Source organism: Bacillus rossius, chromosome 16, assembly GCF_032445375.1.
Source record: "Bacillus rossius redtenbacheri isolate Brsri chromosome 16, Brsri_v3, whole genome shotgun sequence".
Classification (NCBI taxonomy): Eukaryota; Metazoa; Arthropoda; class Insecta; order Phasmatodea; family Bacillidae; genus Bacillus; species Bacillus rossius.
In genome coordinates, this window is record NC_086343.1 from 35,783,677 (window position 1) to 35,800,802 (window position 17,126).

The 17,126-nt window shown below is 42.7% G+C and overlaps 1 protein-coding gene across 3 annotated transcripts in view; it reads right to left on the reverse strand.

The window, feature by feature from the left end:
- LOC134540077 (uncharacterized) overlaps positions 1-17,126 on the reverse strand; it is a 33,543-nt gene continuing 16,417 nt past the window's right edge. Inside the window, exons 2-5 of one of the 3 annotated variants that reach the window (XM_063382537.1) lie at positions 8,671-8,783; positions 5,159-5,317; positions 961-1,061; positions 1-348 (exon numbers count right to left, since the gene is read on the reverse strand). In XM_063382537.1, coding sequence (XP_063238607.1) covers positions 73-348; positions 961-1,061; positions 5,159-5,317; positions 8,671-8,779 — 645 coding nt within the window. In that variant the 5' untranslated portion in view covers positions 8,780-8,783 and the 3' untranslated portion in view covers positions 1-72. The remainder of the gene's footprint in view (positions 349-960; positions 1,062-5,158; positions 5,318-8,670; positions 8,784-17,126) is intronic. The other 2 variants (XM_063382538.1, XM_063382539.1) reach the window with 2 other exon arrangements.

Below are 17,126 nucleotides of genomic sequence, written 5' to 3' on the forward strand. Positions count from 1 at the left end.
TTTCTTGTATCTTTGTATATTTCTGAAGTCACTGCGTTCTACATGCTAACCAGTCGACGCGCGTCTCCCCCATCAGGCCAGGAGCGAGACCCGAGCAGGCGCAGGTGCCGGCTGGCGGTCGGCGAGCGGGCGCTCTGCACTCATCCCCAGCCCGCTCATGTCGTATCCCTTGTCGAAGTCACAGCAGTTGGAGCCGATGTCCTCTATCGAGAGGCAGACGCCGTTGCCGTTGCAGTAAAGGCCCTCCTTCACCATGCGCTTCACCCCTTTGCGCGGAAGACCGTACCGCGACGCCACATCGTCGTACAGTCTGGAGGAGAAGTCCCCCGGCAGCTTGCTGTTCAGCTCCTGTCAACGAAGAACAACACCAGAGAACTGCAGCACGTACCCCGACTGCAATGGTGCAGTGATTCAAACTAGTCGTCGTCTTGACCAACACATTCCCCGACTTCGATGGTCTAGTAGTTAAAACTAGTCATCGTCTTGTCCAACACATCCCACAACTCCGAAGGTTTAGTGGTTCAAACTAGTCGTCGTCTTGTCCAACACATCCCCCGACTTCGAAGGTGCAGTGGTTCAAACTAGTCGTCGTCTTGTCCCGAGGTAGCGTGGGTTTGAGCCCACGTCAGGCACATTTGTGATTAAGCTTCCCCCCACAGCGAGTGCTGTGGCAGGTAAATGGTAGAGATCGGTCACTCCATGGTTCTTCAAATAATTCATGCAATGGGGAATTTTTTGATTTAATACAGTTCATAGGACCTGCGCCATTGCAGTTTCACGCTGTTTGCCAGCTGATTTAGGCTTTTTCTCTGTGGGTTTATTTATTATTTCCTAATTTGCGTTCTCTAATTTATTTTTCTCCGCGGCAAACCGTGCAAAACTGCAATGGTGTATGTCCAAGAACTTGTATTGTATCAAAATAAAAAAAAAAATAAACTAATGGCAATGTTGCGCACTCACCTGTATCTTCAGAGATGGGATGTTCAGGTCGCTATCCGACCCGCCTGAGGACGTCCCGTCCAGTGTCCGCCACAGATGATGCTTCAGAAAGTGTGCCTTCTCTGGAACAACAGAGAGACAACAATGTTTACGGAGATCGCGAACTTGGGACTTGGCCGAGGACGTGTTTCTGCTGGGCGTTATCTAGGAATAACCTGTACAGACACTTAAAAAATGTAAGGTAAAGGCTAGCATGTTCAGTCATGAGGTCACCTGGACCGAATTAGATGGGGTTTTGGGTCCCAACCAGCGCGCTTTACTGTGGGAGGTTTTTATGCCAAGTGGCTTTTCCATAGTTATTACAAGAAAAGCTGGCGCATTTTCTTTACACTTGCGGTGTCTTCCCAGCCTCGCATTCCGCATTCGTCACCAACAGCCCTCGTCAATCCTTCGACGGTCGTCGGTGTTGTCTTATATACCCACGAAGTCCCGCCCTGAGGAGAGATCTCTTAGAACCCCGAAGTGTCACGTCATTAGAATCCTCAGACATGGTACTCGAAGCTACGAGAACAATGGCGTCCTAGTTACTCCACTTCTCGTGATTAAGCTCTCGTGAACTTCAAGAATTTACCAGGTGAGTCAGTAAGGCACCAAGACATTCTGTAAAGGCGGTACTGACGGGCATTATCTGGGTCACAACTGGATTTTCCCCCAGAGATGAGAATGGCCAGCGTGTCACTCCAGCCATTGTAACACTAGAAAAATAAAACCCACCACATAACTTAATCTCGGTGGATGAATGTACTTACCACGTCCTTACGAATTCCCAATTCCATCACCATTAGTCGTACAATAAGTTTCTGGTCCCCTCCCATGAAATACACCAAACTGCCTGCAGCGGGCTTTTTCTGAAGGTAACGTAAGCAGTGCTGCGATATTTGTTCACGTACTTGTCTCAGGCTGCCATTCCCTCATTGCTCCTCCGCACTGTGACTGCCTATTATTCCCTGCTGTTTGTTAGATTATGGTGTTGTAATACCATTAAATTAATCTGGAGTATATTTGACATGTTTTTTGTTTTATTCACGGTGGCTGTCGATGTAAAATATCTACAACGATATTCTCAAAATGTTTACTTTAACTCGCTTGTCAGTGCAGTTGTAACTATATGTGAAAAAAAATTATTTCACAAATGGAATTCTTTTTCCCGGACTTTGCACCAGAGAGAATGTACAAAGTATGTATTGCTAAAAGCGAACGTCTCAATGATATTGTCTTATAACAAATTGTAAAAATAATGACATGTGGGCGTCAACAGATTGACGATGATGGCTGTGTTTTGACTAATATGTTGAGGCCGGGCCCCATCAGAGTCCCAACTCCCACTGCAAGCACAAAATCCCTGTTACTTCCCACAAGGTAAAAACTTGCCCAGATGGGGCCTAACCCGCATATTAAAATTCAAATCAAAGTGAGCATCAAAAACCTATGCTGAAAAATGTAAGGTGGCAAAAACATTGGCCGAACACATCAAATATATTTTTAAGGTTTATTGTTAATCTTAATATCTCACAAATAGTACAAAAATAGTTAGATCTCATAAATATATCACAAATATTTTACAATTGACTAGAGATATCTCATAAATAATACAAGAATAGTTAGATCTCATAAATAACAAATATTTTATAATTTATACACAATAAATATTCCTGACTTTGATACTGTTCTTTGGTTTCAATACTCTAGGCTAGAAGAGCCAAAATTTATTACAAGGTACATTTAAATGCTTAATGACTTTAAAACCAAAAATAAACAAACCATTTATCAACTCGCAAGGAAAAGGTCTTTGGAGAGCTAAAAATCAATTAATTATTGAAAGCAATATTGCCGCCAATAACAGCAAATTGCACAGGAGGTGCAACAAAATTTACCAAGTGCCAATCCACATTATGAACACCTAAAGCAACACTAAGCTTAAAACAGGTGCATCATATTCGCACAAAACACAAGTCCAATGGTTACTACTCACAGTTGTTTTCATCATTATCAAAACTTTAAACTCTACTGGCCATATCATAACAAATAATTACAACACCCATACTTAGCTCTCCAAAACACCTTGCCTTCTGTCAATCTCTCTCTCTCTAATGCCTCATGATGATGTTGGTGATGGTCCTGCTGCTCCATGGCTAACTGATCAAAATCCCGGGCTTATATACCCATATCTCACCCCCCCCCCCTTCCCTCCTATTGTCCCTCCAATCTCGGGATTAATAGAGATGATTTTCGAATGTTCTAGAAAGATCTTCATACCAGTTCACATAATCGATAAACAACCAATTTCCGGGATTTATTCTTCTTCTTGCTAAATCCGGAGTTGGTAACACTGAATTCGATGTTGTGTAGGAATGAAGTCTCCACTTTGTCTATGGTATTTTGTTGAAAGTGCACTGTCTTCTGCCGCACACAGCCGTAGCTTATCTATGAGTCGTGACGTCACAAGAGGTCAGTTTATTCCCACATGTCAACATAGAATGTAAGCTTCTTCATGTCCTTAAATGTTTTGGTGGTGGAAATTTAATTTTAACGTCTTGTGACCAGACACGGTCACATCCTCCTCCCCTGAAACTTCACTGCAGGAGGGTATCTTCTTCCAGGTGATGAAAAGTCTTGGGATGGCCAGTCACAAGTCAGGTCTTCACCTGTCAGTTTCCACTGATCTAGAAGCCGAAGTATTCAAGGAAGCGGACGAAGTACCTGCTGGTGGGCGAGCTGCCATCAGAGCTGATGTAACTGAGATGAACTGGTGGGTGATGTTGTAGCGGGGGAGCGGCATGCTTCTGCTGTTGGATGCTGAACTGTAGATGGTCTTGAAGAAAATGAAGTTCTCGAAGTTCTCAAGCAGCAGTCGGTGTACTCGGTGTCGAAGTAATCCCAGAAACAGAGGGAGCAAGAGGAGTAAAAGGAGAGACCTACGTAATTCAACCCCTTCCCAAATAAACAGAGAGAGAGAGAGAGAGACCTCCAAGACACTAATTCTCATGTTAAAAACAAACTCATCGTACAACCTACAAACTAATATCACAGATCAAAACTTGACTAGACAACATATTTCAAATATTTCATACAAAAACACATCATTAGTAAGCGTATAAAATCTTAAAAGGAGCATGGTGATTTTGAACACATCATATTCAAGAATCATAATATTAACAAAGATCAACAACAATATTTTGCTTAACTAGGTTACATTCTCACATATAACAACAGGATACTCATAGATAAAAAGACTTGATCTCGAGAGAGAGAGAGAGAGAGAGATCACATTACATTCTAAGAATTTGGTTAAAATAATTCAAACCTTGTGGCTTTTTCTTAATCGGACAATAATACTGAATGTGCCCTTCTTAACCACACAAAAAACATTTAATTTGCTTCTTTTCCTCAATCCTATTCGAAACAATCCCATTTTCGGGTCTCACATTATCCACTGCCTGAACCTCTGCCTGGGAGCTTGACTCATTAGAAATGTTAGTCTGCTTAACATTAAAAACTTTCCCTTTTTCGGTTTTAACCTGCTTAGAATTTTGAAGCCGAAAACAGTTCTCAGTGATATGGTTAGTTCTACGGCAAAATTCACACTTCTGAAGTGTTGAGACCTTAGGTTTAGGAGCAATACTCAAACTACTGTCAGCAACGGTTAATTCTACTTGGGTGACCAATATAAGCAACTCAGACAATGTGGCGGGTTTCTTAGAGAAAACGAAGAAACGACTGTAAGCTGGGGCCAGATTATGAAATACCAATTCAACAAAATAACTTTCTTCACAGGGAAAACCTAACACTTCCACCAGACACATTGTTTCATAAACAAATGAACGCATAGATTCATGGGGACTTTGACTCCTATCCAGAATCTGCATTCGGATTTTCTGAATAGCCACACTAGATCCCACATTCCTCAAAACTTCCTGACTTAATCCTGCAAAATCCCAATTCTTGTGAATAACTTCACTGAAAATAGGCTGAAGTAACTCGGAAACTTTTAGCAATGCCGCAGCAAACACTACTTTATCACTACATATTCCAAATTTGCTTACATTCAGAATCTCTACCAGAAATGATACTACCAAAGACAACCCAAGACTTTTAAGCAGAGGAACCCTTTCTACCACATTACTGGGGAGAGATTTTAACTTTTTCAGAATCGACTCACCCGGTTCACTAACTGCCTCATCGTCCTTTCTGACTAACGAGCGGGCCGCGCTTCGGAGACTGTCTATGGAGTCGCTCTCTTGGCAGGATATCCCTGCATCTGTGAGTAACGCGATCAGAGAAGCCTTGCTAAGGGACTGGATCCATGCAGTACGAGGTCCTGTAGACATTGTGGCAAACACCCAGAAACTTTTCCAAACACAAGAGTAAACAATATTACCAACTTCTCCAATGTTATGCCACACTTACAAAAGAGAATGAGCAAATGTAAGCAGAGTTGCGCAGGAAATGAGGCCGGGCCCCATCAGAGTCCCAACTCCCACTGCAAGCACAAAATCCCTGTTACTTCCCACAAGGTAAAAACTTGCCCAGATGGGGCCTAACCCGCATATTAAAATTCAAATCAAAGTGAGCATCAAAAACCTATGATGAAAAATGTAAGGTGGCAAAAACATTGACTGAAAACATCAAATATATTTTTAAGGTTTATTGTTAATCTTAATATCTCACAAATAGTACAAAAATAGTTAGATCTCATAAATATATCACAAATATTTTACAATTGACTAGAGATATCTCATAAATAATACAAGAATAGTTAGATCTCATAAATAACAAATATTTTATAATTTATACACAATAAATATTCCTGACTTTGATACTGTTCTTTGGTTTCAATACTCTAGGCTAGAAGAGCCAAAATTTATTACAAGGTACAATTAAATGCTTAATGACTTTAAAACCAAAAATAAACAAACCATTAATCAACTCGCAAGGAAAAGGTCTTTGGAGAGCTAAAAATCAATTAATTATTGAAAGCAATATTGCCGCCAATAACAGCAAATTGCACAGGAGGTGCAACAAAATTTACCAAGTGCCAATCCACATTATGAACACCTAAAGCAACACTAAGCTTAAAACAGGTGCATCATATTCGCACAAAACACAAGTCCAATGGTTACTACTCACAGTTGTTTTCATCATTATCAAAACTTTAAACTCTACTGGCCATATCATAACAAATAATTACAACACCCATACTTAGCTCTCCAAAACACCTTACCTTCTGTCAATCTCTCTCTCTCTAATGCCTCATGATGATGTTGGTGATGGTCCTGCTGCTCCATGGCTAACTGATCAAAATCCCGGGCTTATATACCCATATCTCCCCCCCCCCCTTCCCACCTATTGCCCCACCAATCTCGGGATTAATAGAGATGATTTTCGAATGTTCTAGAAAGATCTTCATACCAGTTCACATAATCGATAAACAACCAATTTCCGGGATTTATTCTTCTTCTTGCTAAATCCGGAGTTGGTAACACTGAATTCGATGTTGTGTAGGAATGAAGTCTCCACTTTTTCTATGGTATTTTGATGAAAGTGCACTGTCTTCTGCCGCACACAGCCGTAGCTTATCTATGAGTCGTGACGTCACAAGAGGTCAGTTTATTCCCACATGTTAACATAGAAGGTAAGCTTCTTCATGTCCTTAAATGTTTTGGTGGTGGAAATTTAATTTTAACGTCTTGTGACCAGACACGGTCACAATGTGTAAAATGCATGCGACATCCGACGAAGATAATGAGAACATTAATGAAACCCCTATCTCGTTGACAACTTTCTCTCGCAGCTGCAAACGGTTGGTATTCCACTCACTAATGTGGCAGATTTTAGTGTCAAATAACTTGTCAAGATAGCTTTGATTGAACAGTTGTGGCGTAAACATCGCCATTGCAAAAGCTAGATACAAACATTTCACCTTTATCTTCTGATAAGCGTGAAACAAAATGTGTTCCGGAAAAACTAGTTTAGATATTCTCGATTTAATCGCGCAGGGGTTTATGCCCTAAAATACGATCTCAGCGACCAGAGTGAGAGAAGGGGACCTGGTCCTGTTGTTGGGAGTGGCTGACTACGCCTGACCCGATTTGTACAGTCGGAAAGGAAGGGGTAAGGGGAAAGTTACTGGTGGCTTACTTCCCTAGGTATTCTCAGAAACCCAGGCCCCAGTCTGGCCAGTAATATGAGGCACTGTGGGATCATTTAGAATGATAATTCTTTGGGATAAAGTAACCTGGTTGTGGTTCTGCAATAATTGGTGCCATTTAAAAATGTGTTTTGCTACCTTATATTTAAACTTATAGAGTGTTTTTGCAGGCCCGCAACATGGCCAACGAATCGGCAAAAAGCTACATAGGCATAAAAACCCAAAGTGCATGAAAATGTAACAAATATCTACAAACTGGGCAGCAGTGCTTCGTTTTTATTGTAATTTGTTGTTTGTATAATGTTAGGAGAAGGTGTGAGATCCGGATAGGCTATAGTTTTTTTTTTTAACTGATTGTCAGTTTAATATAAGTAGATATTCTATTTACTTAAAGACATTTCCACCAGGCTATCTGATTCTCCTAGGAATTTTGTAACGGGAGCTAAAAACTCCTCTGTATTTACAACTGAGTTGGTGGCATTTGTTTCCAGTGTCCACTGTTTGGCCCTGGCCATCCAGGGGCATTGTATTTTGGTTAATCAGCCTGACCATGCACATGTCAGTGCATCATGTTGACTTATCTCGTACTGGCAGTGCCTTAGTGCTAAATTCTCCAGTTGTCATTGTTAGTTGGGTGGGTGGCTACCATGCCGAGAGGTTAGCGGCTTGTCTCTGAGGGCGGTGCATGGTGGACGAGGCATGTTGTCCTCAGGATCTTCCAGCACAACTGTCAAATATATAAATATCAATGCCTCCGATCGCCACATGGGCCGTACGACCCTCACCTACGTCCAACCTATGTGGGGCTGCTCAAAACTGAGGTGGCACTGGGCATCTTCCACCTTAAACCTCCATTACTTAATGGGAGACATACTCCATGCTTTCACTCCACGTAAAGGCTGATACCAACAACACAATAAATGCTTTGTTGAGAAACACATTTATTTCAGTTAACTTTGCAATACAATTCCAGTTTAAATGTAATCTTTATTTGATGTACCTCACTACTTATGCATACACCTTGTGAATGTGAGTGGGGAAAAGCCATAGATATTTTGTAATTGTTTGACTTGATCTGAATAGTTTTAAATTGTATTTGAGATAAAAAAAAATTGGAATTAATAATTTAAAACATTAATAAAATAACCTAACAGAAAGAAACCTCACATCTGTTTCATGTCGTGACATATAGACTTAATGATGGCAAAATTTGGACTGGCGCCCGTGTTAAGATGCCAATGTCTTATTATTATTTTTAAGCTCGGTGAAATAACTAGTCACATTTTGTTGTGCAATGCCCGACGCCTTAATGTTACAATGGGGCAGAAAGTCGACCTAATGAGCTCTACCCAACTGGGCTCGATTAGCGTCCATGCTTCGCGAAACAGTGAAATTATCTAGTAGTCAAGCGCCCGTGTAACACGTAACGATCACAGCCGTTGCTAAAGCGAGAATAAGCACGAACTGAGATCTGAATGAGAAAAATAAAGAGCTTCGAGTGTCTGCATCTGCTGACAGCTGACCTCGTTCACTGAAGGAGTCGAACAGCTGTTGCGCTGCTGCAGAGTGAGGAGTTGGTGAGCCTGTGGCAGCGGCCGCGAGCACCAGCAGTGTGAGTGCCACGGTCAACATTTCCCTGCAACAAACAATATTTTCCCAAGAACTTGCAATTGCAATGACTATCCAATACCAAAAGAATACTAATACACACAACTAGTCGACCCGTGCGGAATTCCGCAGTGCGCAACAAATCGTTTTGTGTGGCATTCCATTCTTTAAAAATTTGGGGGAAATTACATTTTGAAGAAGAATAGAAAAAAGTAAACGGGTGTTGGTACCAAAGAAGATGTGTAATTTAACACATCAGTAAAAATAGCTGTTACAATTTTTTTTACAGAAGTATTATATTGAAACATACCAATAATATACACGTTTACAAAACCTCTTTAAATACTGTGTTGGAAGTGATGATATGATCATCGTTCACTTTTTGGTTGTATGTATCTTCAATACTAACTGATGCTATGAGAAGTAAATGTAAGAGATTATGTTTGTAGGTTATTTTTGTGATAAAAAATATCGACAGTACTTAGTTTCAAAAGTACTTATAATAAAAGTCTGACGTGCCAGAAGTTTTAGCTAAGTGGTTTTTTGGTAGAATGTTTTGGTTAAGTTGAAGGATCCTCTAAGATTTCTTTATCATAAGTTCTGTTTTTTATGACAGAAGTGGAATTTAAAAAAGAAATATGTAAATGCAGATGTATCAAGTGCATATTAGATTCGATATTTATCGAATCCGATTCGATATCTATCGAAAAATTGACACATCCATTAAAGGACCTCTTCTTAGATGATTTTAAATCTCAAATTTAAGAGAAGCGGTAAATTTTTAGACAGTGGGTCTATTTTTCGTCATTAGCCGGCACGATAAGCTTTAAAATTAGGGATAGATCATAGAATTTGATAAAGGAATACGGAAGATCTCGTGGACCGACAGAAAAACAGGCTAGAGAAATAATACTCCGCACTATAGTTACCCTCTACGAGGGTCTCTGAACTGTCACCATTCTATAATTACATTGTGTCAAGAGCTCTTCAAGGTCTCTGCACTATAATAACCTAGTCTCAGGTGTTCTGCATGTGGCCTCTTGATTATATTTACCTTGTATCTGAAGTTTCTCAGGACAATTGAATTATAGTTACGTAGTCTCTCACCACGTAGTCTCTCACGCGACTTATTATCTAGATGATAATTGCTGAGTTAGATGTTAGATATAGACTTAGTATTTATAGTTACATTTATACATTTATACGTCTTTGATAAGTATATGATATAAAATAGCCCAAAATTTACTTCGAAAGTGATTTTATCCATTGCATCATTCACCCTTCTGGAGGTGGAGCATGTGCCCGTATTCACCCCTCCTGGATCCGTCACTGTTTAGTTACCATGTACCAAGAGACCTGTAAAGCGTACAGACTAAAGTTGTATCTAATACCCGACAACACCAAGATTTTATTTTTGGTGAAAACCTGGCGTTGCTTTCACGTCAGTCCGATAGACGGCAAATTGTATGCCCAGTATTAAATATATAGCTGTTTAATACATATAGTACCACTTGATGTAAGTTTTTGGACATACGCCATTGCTAAGTACTTTTTCTGTTGAAGAAAAACTAATAAATAAAATAAATAAAAATACACAAGAAAGTCAAAAAACACACAAAATTAAGCAAACAATTGCTGTTGTCAACAAGAATATAAGCACCACAAAATATTCCGAAACAGAAATATGGTCAACAAACAAAGAAAAAACAAAGAAAAAAGAACTAAGTTAACAAAAAAACACACAAATGATGACAACACAAAAATATTAAACCAAATAATTCAGCACATCAGTTGAAACGAGACAAAAATACGACAAAACGAAAAGACAAAAAAAAAATACAATAGTTTTACCAAAACAGAAACAAGCGACGTTTCGGGAACTGCTATCTGCTCCCGTCCTCAGGCAGAGACGCAAAGGGTACGGAAACAAAGGTGCGACTGAGAAGGGGGCTGCCGCCGTTTCCTCATATGCTCGGCCAGGAGCGTGTGACAGCGATACCAGGAACTATTACGTTCCCATAACTCGCTATGTGGTCGCCAATATAAATAGTGCAACCCCGTCACTTTGATCGAATCATTGGAAACGTCGGCGGGGCGCGATGTGTGTGATTTTAAGATTAAAGGTGGCTCACGGTCCAGAATAAGTAAAATAGCTGTCGCATGTTGCTTGGCTCTATTTTTAATAGTGTAGGTGTCAGGCGGGGGGAGGTCACCCTTTCCCCTCAGGTAGTTGGCTAACTGATGCATGAGAGTGTCGTGATGTCTGTATTTAGAGGCGTGTGGTGTGTGCGCAAAAATGGCCTAATTAATTTCGTTGTGTGAGTGTAGTAAATAGCTCCAAGGCCGCACATACCCGGCTGACCAAGCAGGCATATCATCGTGTAAGTTTACCGATGTGTAGGAGAAATTACATAGATTAGTAAACACCTGGCCGCCTTAAGGACCGAACTATTGCGTTCCAGTATAGTTCGGTCAAAGTTAGGCTAAACCAGTATTGCTGTAATTAGCCCCCAGGCTGTTGTCGTCTAAACCTGAAAAATAGAGAGTGAAATTAGTAAATGAATGTCATCCTATTCTATTATTGTTCGAGCAGAGACATGCCCTCGTCCAGTGTTTTTTTTTTTTTTTTTTTTTGTCGCAATTCAAAAACCCATGCCTTCCGAAACGCGGCCGGCACTGGAGGTGAAGCCTGCCAGGCGGGTCTCGCCCTTCAGGCATACGGAGTCAGCCCTAACACACAGGCAGTGGACCGCTGCATGGGTCAAAACCTACACCTGCATGCTTCGGACCATTTCGAATTAGCAAGAAAATGAAAGTTACATTAATGAATTAATTAATAATGGCTGGGGAAAACAACTAGCAAGGACTAGTGGAGGAGGTGGGGGAAGGAAAGATTTGGTAATTAAAGGAATTTGGGCCTGCGGTCGAGTTGTCGCTGGTTTATAATTAGAGCCCCGCTGGGTCAAAGGTAGTGTTGACGCAATAAAATAGAGCCCCGCTGGGCCAAAAGTAGTGTTGACGCAATATTTACGAGTCCTGGGCATGTCAATCATTGGCTAGTCCAATGTTGATTATTTGCACCGCAGGACGTAGACAGGCACATCGGGGCCAGAGAGAAACGTCTGCTATGTTTGCTAAGTTGCCCTGCGTACATGGGATGTGTGGATTCTAGTATAACCTGGCTTAGGCAAGTCGCGGTTTTTTAAACTGTCGCTGTGCAGCTGGGTCGTAGTCCGGAAGTGAATTCATATAAGTATTGGCATGTTCAGGGAGCTGGCCATAAAAAGACCTGTTTTGCCGTTTTATATATTCCTCTACATATTCTACTTTGAGTAGCTGGTGTACTTCTAGTGTGCTGGTGTACCAGCCGCAATCTGCAATGGCTCTAAGAAATTTATTTTGAGTGACCTGTACTTTATCGATATGGCATTTTGCTGCATAGCCCCAGATTTCGCAAGCATATAATAATTGAGGGCGAACTATTTGTAAATACAGCTGTAATTTTTTCTTTCTAGGAAATTGGGGGGCCTTAAACATTGAGTATAGGCTGCGCAAAGTGCCTCGCGCAAACTGTGTCACCTTAGTGGTGTGAACTTTCCAGGTGAGCCTGGTATCTAGAGTTAAACCTAAATATCTAGCCGATTTAACAAATGGTATAGCTTGTTTAAAAATTTTTAATTCGCGGTCGGGGGCGGTGTATTTTTTAGTTAAAATTAAAGTTGTGGACTTGGCTCCATTTATTTTAATGCGCCAGAGAGTATACCATTGTTCGAGTGAGGTAAGCTGCCTCTGAACTTTGGTAAAAGCAAACTTCAAATTCGGGGATTGATATATTATTGCAGTGTCGTCTGCATATAATTGCACGTGGGCATGTTCCCGCGGGATGTCGGCTGTGTAAATATTATAGAAAAAGGGTGAGAGTGGGGACCCCTGCGGCACACCTGCTGTCAGCTCCCGAGTGGATGATTTCGCCCCCTCTATTGATACAAAAAATTTTCGACGCCATAAATAGTGGGCCACCAGATGAATATACGTGTCTGGAAAGTTAAATGTAATTAATTTTTGAATTAAGCCAGGTATCCAAACTTTGTCGAAAGCTTTTTCCGCGTCTAGCATCGTTGCGACAGTAAATTTCGCTCGTGAGTTAAAACCGTCAGTGGCCTCTTCAATGAGCTTAATTAGGGGGTGAGAGGTAGAGTGGCCCCTTCTAAAACCAAATTGGTTATCTGGAATGACTTCGTGTTCGTCCGAATGGTGTTGAAGTCGTTTGAGTAAAATTTTTTCGAAAATTTTACTCATGCTATTTAGGAGGCTAATAGGTCGCCTGTTTTGTGGTAGTGACGCATTTTTTCCCGGTTTCGGAATGGTGATAACTTTAGCTAGTTTCCATGACGCTGGATAGGATTTAAGAATAAAAATAGCATTTATTATTTTAAGAAAGTATTGTATAGCCTGAAATGATAATTTCTTTAAAGTATCAAAATTTATTCCGTCAGGTCCGCCTGCTTTATTTTTTGGTCGCGAGTGAATAGCTTCTAAGAGCTCTTTAATTGTTACGAGTTCCGGCTCGGCTTGTGGAACGATTTGTAAATAGTTATTAACAGCTACTGTCGTGGTCCTAGTAAACTGAGGCTCGTTTATGTCCTCGTTTGGTGAAAATTGTTTTTCAAAAATGTCTGCTATAGCATTTGCTTTATCTATCGCGTCATATTTAATGCCCGCGTTTGTAACAATGGCCGGTGTGGAGATAAATTTATTTTTCCCTCGTAAATTGCGTGTGAGCCGCCACATTTGCCGAGGTTGAGTTGCGCACTCTGTTATTAAGTTTCCGTATTTTTCTATTTTTAAATCTTTAAGTTTTCGCGAGACTTGAGCTTTAAGGCGATTGTATTCAGTCCTAGCTTGCGGTGTTCTCGTTCGTTGATAAGTGTTGCGCGCCTGCCGTTTTAAAACGACTAGCATGTCTACATCTGGGTAATTTATTCGCGTAAATTCTCTTTTATTCACGATTTTCGTGTGTTTTTTGCGCACGTATGTAATTGTGTCGGTGAAAAGTTTTACGTGAGTTTCGAGCTCATCTGCTGTGTCTATCGCTGGAGTTTCTGTAAAAGTTAATTCCAGGTCTTCGCGAAATTTGTCCCAGTCGGGAATACCAAAAGTGCGGCTAAATATCGCTGCGCAAAATTGAGCATTAAAAGTTAATTGAATTAGTACCGGAAAATGGTCTGAGTCAAGCTCATCTAATTTTTCTGAAATAACCTGCGCACCTGGTATGTTTATAAAAAGAGCTATATCTAATATGTCAGGCATGCCGCCATTCGTTGGATAGCAAGTTGGCGAGCCTGGAGCAAAAATTTCGTAATTATTTGCTACCGAATGATCTAATAATTTTCTGCCTGCTGGGTTAGTATTTTTGCATCCCCAGTCTTCGTTTTTGCTGTTTAAATCGCCTGCGATGAAAAAGTGTTGCTGTGGATTAATTAATTTATTTAAATCCCTAGAAAGTAGTGGCTTATCTGGGGGTTTATATACTGCCGACATGCAGACATGCGCATTTTTATTACGAATATTTATGCTGGTGGCCTCTAGGTGCTCTAAGCCAGTTATTTCTATCGGATGGTGATGAATCCCGTGTTTAATTAATATGGCTGTGCCGCCCCCACGAGTGGCGCGGTCAGTGCGGTAAGTGGTGTAACCACAAATATTAAATCGATGATGCGGTGATAGGTGAGTCTCGGTAATGAATGCCACATCAATCCCATATATTACAAGGCACTGTTCCAACTCGTACGACCGAAGGCGGAGACCACATGCATTAAAGTTTAGGAGTTGTAGTGTTTTCCCCATGTTTACTGCCATTTACTGGAGCACTGTCGCGAGTGCTTCCAATAGAATGGTTTGGCGGTATTTAATGCTCTCGGTGGAGCGGATGCGTGCGTAATACGGTTCGAGTGCCTTCACTAAATTCCAATAATCGCACATGCGCAAGATCTCTGCGAGTTCCGCGAGGCTAGTGATATTATTATTTGGCTGTGCTTCTGGCGCGGTTTCTGTTCTATGCTGCTGGCTCTTCTCGACGCGAGCCTGCACGATTTCCGTTGCCGTGCGCCGCGGTGCGCTTACGCCTGACGTAGCTGCCGCGTATGACGTGGAAGCTACTGCCTGTGATTGATTTATGCCCGGTTGGCTGGCCTGCTCGCTGGGCCGTGCGTTTCGCGGACTGCGCTCTGTTGTTGTTGTTGTTCGGTGCACGTGTTCCCTGGTGGGCGCGGGGGGAGGGGGGAAACTTTCCCGCGTCGGTGCGGCCGGCTGTGCTCGCGAGGCTGTGCGCGCAGCTTTCTGTGCTGCCTGTTCCGCGGCGGCCTGTCTCCGCGACTCTACGATCTTCAAAAACGCGGGGCACTGTCGCCAGGCCGCGGTGTGGCCTGTCTCTTTACAGTTCGAGCACACCTTTGGTGCCTCCTCTGGGACTGGGCATTCGCTGCGGGGATGCGAACACGCGCACCTGATGCATTTAGGTACTTCTGAACAGTTTCCGGTGGTGTGTCCGAAGGAACTACACCTCTTACAGAGCGGGACGTCTTCCGCGCGAGTCGTGTACCGCTCAATCTTTATACCACTTGTGTAGTATAGTTGTTTGACGGCGTAGATGTCGTGCGCGCTAGGTGCCACGCACACCACGAATGACGGTGTTGGCTCGAAAAACTCTTGCCCTGAGTTGCGGTCTGTTAGCCGCCGACTGAGCTGTTTGATGAAATTTACTTTAAGCCCGAGCGCGGTGAGCTCCTCAGAAATCGCATCAACCGGCGTGAATTTACTCAAATTCTTTATCACTACTTTTTCCCCTCGCTCGCTGGGCTGGGAGAAAGTGTGGAAAGGCACATCGTTTGCCTTAAACCAAGCGGTCGCTTTGTCTTGGTCCAATTTGCCATCAAAAGTTATGCGCACTTCTTGACGCTTCGTCAGCGTCATTCGGTTTTTGATGCCGAGTCGCGCGAAGGCAGGGCCCAAGCTGCCGATTGCCTGACTGTTGCGGATTACGAAAGGTACGCGCTTGTAGCGCGGAGCCTCGTCAGTCGGTGTCCGTTGTTGCGGTGTCGGTCCCGCTTGTGACGCATCGCTATTACGCCTGCGTTGTCTACGCTCAACAGTGGTGAAGCCACTGTTGTCGTCCTCGGTTGTGGTGGGCTGGAGCCCTGACGGTTTTTTAGACTGAACAGAGTGTTCAGTCTCTGAGTCGCTGCCCTCATGCGTGCGCTTCGTCGCGGTGCCGACCTCCATCTCCTCGTCGCTACTACTCATCGCAAGTAGGTGCCCCGCCTTGAAAAAAGCAGGGCACACAACAGGCGTATCGTCCGACCTAACTAGCGTGGTATTCCTATCTGTTCGCCGCGTCCTAACTAGCTAACGACCTAGCACCTTACGCACTGGCCACTGACCTGAGCTTCCTTTTTAGGAACGCCAGGCTAGGCAAAGAGAGAGGCTGACCCTTCTCCGACCAGCACGCGGTAAAGGAGAAGGGGGCTGCCGCCGTTTCCTCATATGCTCGGCCGGGAGCGTGTGACAGCGATACCGGGAACTATTACGTTCCCATAACTCGCTATGTGGTCGCCAATATAAATAGTGCAACCCCGTCACTTTGATCGAATCATTGGAAACGTCGGCGGGGCGCGATGTGTGTGATTTTAAGATTAAAGGTGGCTCACGGTCCAGAAGAAGTAAAATAGCTGTCGCATGTTGCTTGGCTCTATTTTTAATAGTGTAGGTGTCAGGCGGGGGGAGGTCACCCTTTCCCCTCAGTTAGTTGGCTAACTGATGCATGAGAGTGTCGTGATGTCTGTATTTAGAGGCGTGTGGAGTGTGCGCAAAAATGGCCTAATTAATCTCGTTGTGTGAGTGTAGTGTATAGCTCCAAGGCCGCACATACCCGGCTGACCAAGCAGGCATATCATCGTGTAAGTTTACCGATGTGTAGGAGAAATTACATAGATTAGTAAACACCTGGCCGCCTTAAGGACCGAACTATTGCGTTCCAGTATAGTTCGGTCAAAGTTAGGCTAAACCAGTATTGCTGTAGTTAGCCCCCAGGCTGTTGTCGTCTAAACCTGAAAAATAGAGAGTGAAATTAGTAAATGAATGTCATCCTATTCTATTATTGTTCGAGCAGAGAGATGCCCTCGTCCAGTTTTTTTTTTTTTTTTTTTTTTTTTTTTGTCGCAATTCAAAAACCCATGCCTTCCGAAACGCGGCCGGCACTGGAGGTGAAGCCTGCCAGGCGGGTCTCGCCCTTCAGGCATACGGAGTCAGCCCTAACACACAGGCAGTGGACCACTGCATGGGTCAAAACCTACACCTGCATGCTTCTGACCAT